Below are 2,729 nucleotides of genomic sequence, written 5' to 3'. Positions count from 1 at the left end.
GGAGTCCTTTGGATGTGAAGTTATTCAAGGAGCCAATATATTAGAGAAAACCCTATATAAATACTCCATAGATCTGAAACTTGATAACGTTTCTTACTAAGACACCAGTCATTGCATAAAATTTTCATTCTCCATAATATCCAGGGTGTGATTACCTCTTGATGTCATCCATCCAAGACTTTTTTTAATCTGGGTTCTTGGTTTCACAATGATACCTTCTGTAATAATATTAGAGCCCCAAATGTGACTAGCCAATTGCCTTTTACTTTGAGAGATCACTTTTGTTAAATTAAAATGAACTCTGCCATTGCAAAATTGTTCCATTAACAAATTTGACCCTTACTATGTATGTGTTTACAGCGCAGTGAGGAGATAGGAATCTAAAAATAGTGTAAATTCTCCACTGTAGTTGTTCCTTCAGCCAGGCAAGATAGAGAAAGGGAGGAGAGAGCAATACTTGTACCTCTGAGGATCCTAAGAATCAGGTCTATGAATGAATATTGCTATAAAATGAAGGTCTAAAAGGCTAGAAATAGGAAGAATTTTCAAGAAGAAAGTTTGGTGTGTTAATGCTGTGTGAAATTAAAATGAATTGACATTTGAGAATGGTAAAAGGCTGAGTGTCTAGTGTCAATAATGAGAGAGGTGGAAAGGGAATAATGTGGGGTGAGATGAGATTATGAGGTTTGGGTGATAGTGAATTCTCGCATGATTACAGTGAGGAAGAAAATTATATGGTGATGGTATTTTCATTGACAGGGTGGGGGGATATTAAGATAGGAGTAGTGAAGAAATATTGAGTGCCAGGTACAAAGGAAAGTGGAGAATGGTTATTGTATTTGTATATGGAGCAGAAGTTAGTGTTGGTAGTTGTTGCTTTTCAAAAGATAGATTGTTTAAGTATACCTGAGCAGGAGTAGATGGTTTAAGAGTTGTGGATAAAGCACCATTGGATCATGTGCTGATGGCAAGAATTTTAACAAAGTGACCACTGGATGTGAATGTGTTAAGGGGAGATGGTGGAGAGCTGTCAGATCACCATCTACCTTGTTGAAGATAGTTTCAGTAATCAAAAGGAGTGAGAGGCATTAGGAATGAGCAAGTTGAGAGAGAAGGAAAGGGGATGTGGGAGAGAGGACAAGGTACAGTCGAAGGGAGTGGATATAAATGGAAGTTCTTGAAGAGAGAGTATTGTGTATAAGAGAAGAATGAAGTGTAAAAAGAATGGGAGAGGTAGAAGTAGAGGTAATAAAAAGTAAAATGAGGACTTAAGAGGAGAGTAGTTGCAGAAAAGACTGAGTGATGCTTACAAGAGGTATCTATCTGGTATCTCTCTGGACATAAAACAGGGAGAAAATGGCAAAGAATATAGAAAGAATAAGAAAATGTCTGTTTGCTTTATAAAGGTTTGTTCAGTTTTATAGATAAGGCACATCATGTAGATTTTAGGTCCAGGAAAGGAAGCACTGATTATGCGAAAGGAAGTAAAGGAGGCAGTATAGTATATTTGACAAGGGAGGGACTGGAGTTGTGGATGATTAAGTTACTAATTGTATGTCTAGTAGCTGATGTGGTCCCACCTGGAAGGATTCATTGTATCATTGTACTAAGGGAAGAGTGAGAGATATTATTACATCATTTATAGAAATATGTTGGTAAAGTTTACACTGGTTGTTGGGGAAGGGAATAAGAGAAGGTACTAAAGCCGGTTTGATGGTTCAGCAGAACAAATAGGGTACATTGATCAGGCATTTGGTTTAGTGATAAAAAGTAAAGAGAGAGTCCATGAGGCAACTGCTGAGTATATATGGTGTGAATTACAAACTTCAATAGTGTGTGTGCATGAAAATGGGTAGTAAATAGTGGTTGCTTTGAAATTAAAGTAGTAATGAGCTGGCATAGCACTTCATTGTCCAAAGGGTATTACTTTATAAGAATGTCCTTAAAATTTCCTATGGTCTCTTGTTTCAGACATTGCTGAGAACAGACTGAAGATGGCAAAGGAGATGGGGGCAGACCACACCATCCTTGTAAGTTCAGGAGATGCTGAAGCTATTGCTAAGGAGGTTGAAAAGGAGATGGGGGGGATGCCAGACATCACTATTGAGTGTAGTGGTGCCGAGTCAAGCATTCGCCTTGGTATTTTTGTAAGTACCTTATCATTATTATTTGTTAGATATTGTGAATAAGGATATATAAAATAATGAGCTTCATTCTCTGTTTCAGAGATTGTAAGCCTTTCTCCTTTGACATTAGTCTTTAATACTTTTCCAACTGGTCATGAAGCCAATTGAAGAAGTGCCTCTGTAATCAAGTGACATTTTAATACAAAGTCAATCTTTATCTCCCATTACAGGCTACAAAGTCTGGTGGCATGATGGTCCTTGTTGGCTTAGGTCCATCAGAGGTGAAGATCCCAATTGTCAATGCTGCTGTACGAGAGGTGGACATCAGAGGCATCTTCCGTTATGCTAACTGGTACGTGCTTTGGCATTTTAAAATTTCTGGAATAGGACTGATCATTCAGCTTCACTACTTTTGATTTATTGAAAAGCTAAATGTGTTCATAAAAAGTTGCTTGGACTGATTTTTTATCATTTTTAGTTCTGTAAGTCTACTTTTTTAGTTCAATAAGAAACACATCTGTGGTATTGACTCATGTACCATACTGATTATCCCTCAAAATGATGCCAAAACAGAATGGCTGTCAGTCCTTTATATTAATAAAT

General features: G+C 37.3%; 1 protein-coding gene across 1 annotated transcript in view; it reads left to right on the top strand.

The window, feature by feature from the left end:
* The window catches only part of LOC119593378 (sorbitol dehydrogenase-like), a 4,825-nt gene that overhangs the window by 1,708 nt on the left and 388 nt on the right, over positions 1 to 2,729 (top strand). Inside the window, exons 4-5 of the mRNA XM_037942307.1 lie at positions 1,972 to 2,147; positions 2,357 to 2,478. Of these exons, the coding sequence (XP_037798235.1) occupies positions 1,972 to 2,147; positions 2,357 to 2,478 (298 nt within the window). The remainder of the gene's footprint in view (positions 1 to 1,971; positions 2,148 to 2,356; positions 2,479 to 2,729) is intronic.

Source organism: Penaeus monodon, chromosome 32 (genome assembly GCF_015228065.2).
Source record: "Penaeus monodon isolate SGIC_2016 chromosome 32, NSTDA_Pmon_1, whole genome shotgun sequence".
NCBI classification, from domain to species: domain Eukaryota; kingdom Metazoa; phylum Arthropoda; class Malacostraca; order Decapoda; family Penaeidae; genus Penaeus; species Penaeus monodon.
This window is presented reverse-complemented; position numbering and strand designations above follow the sequence as displayed.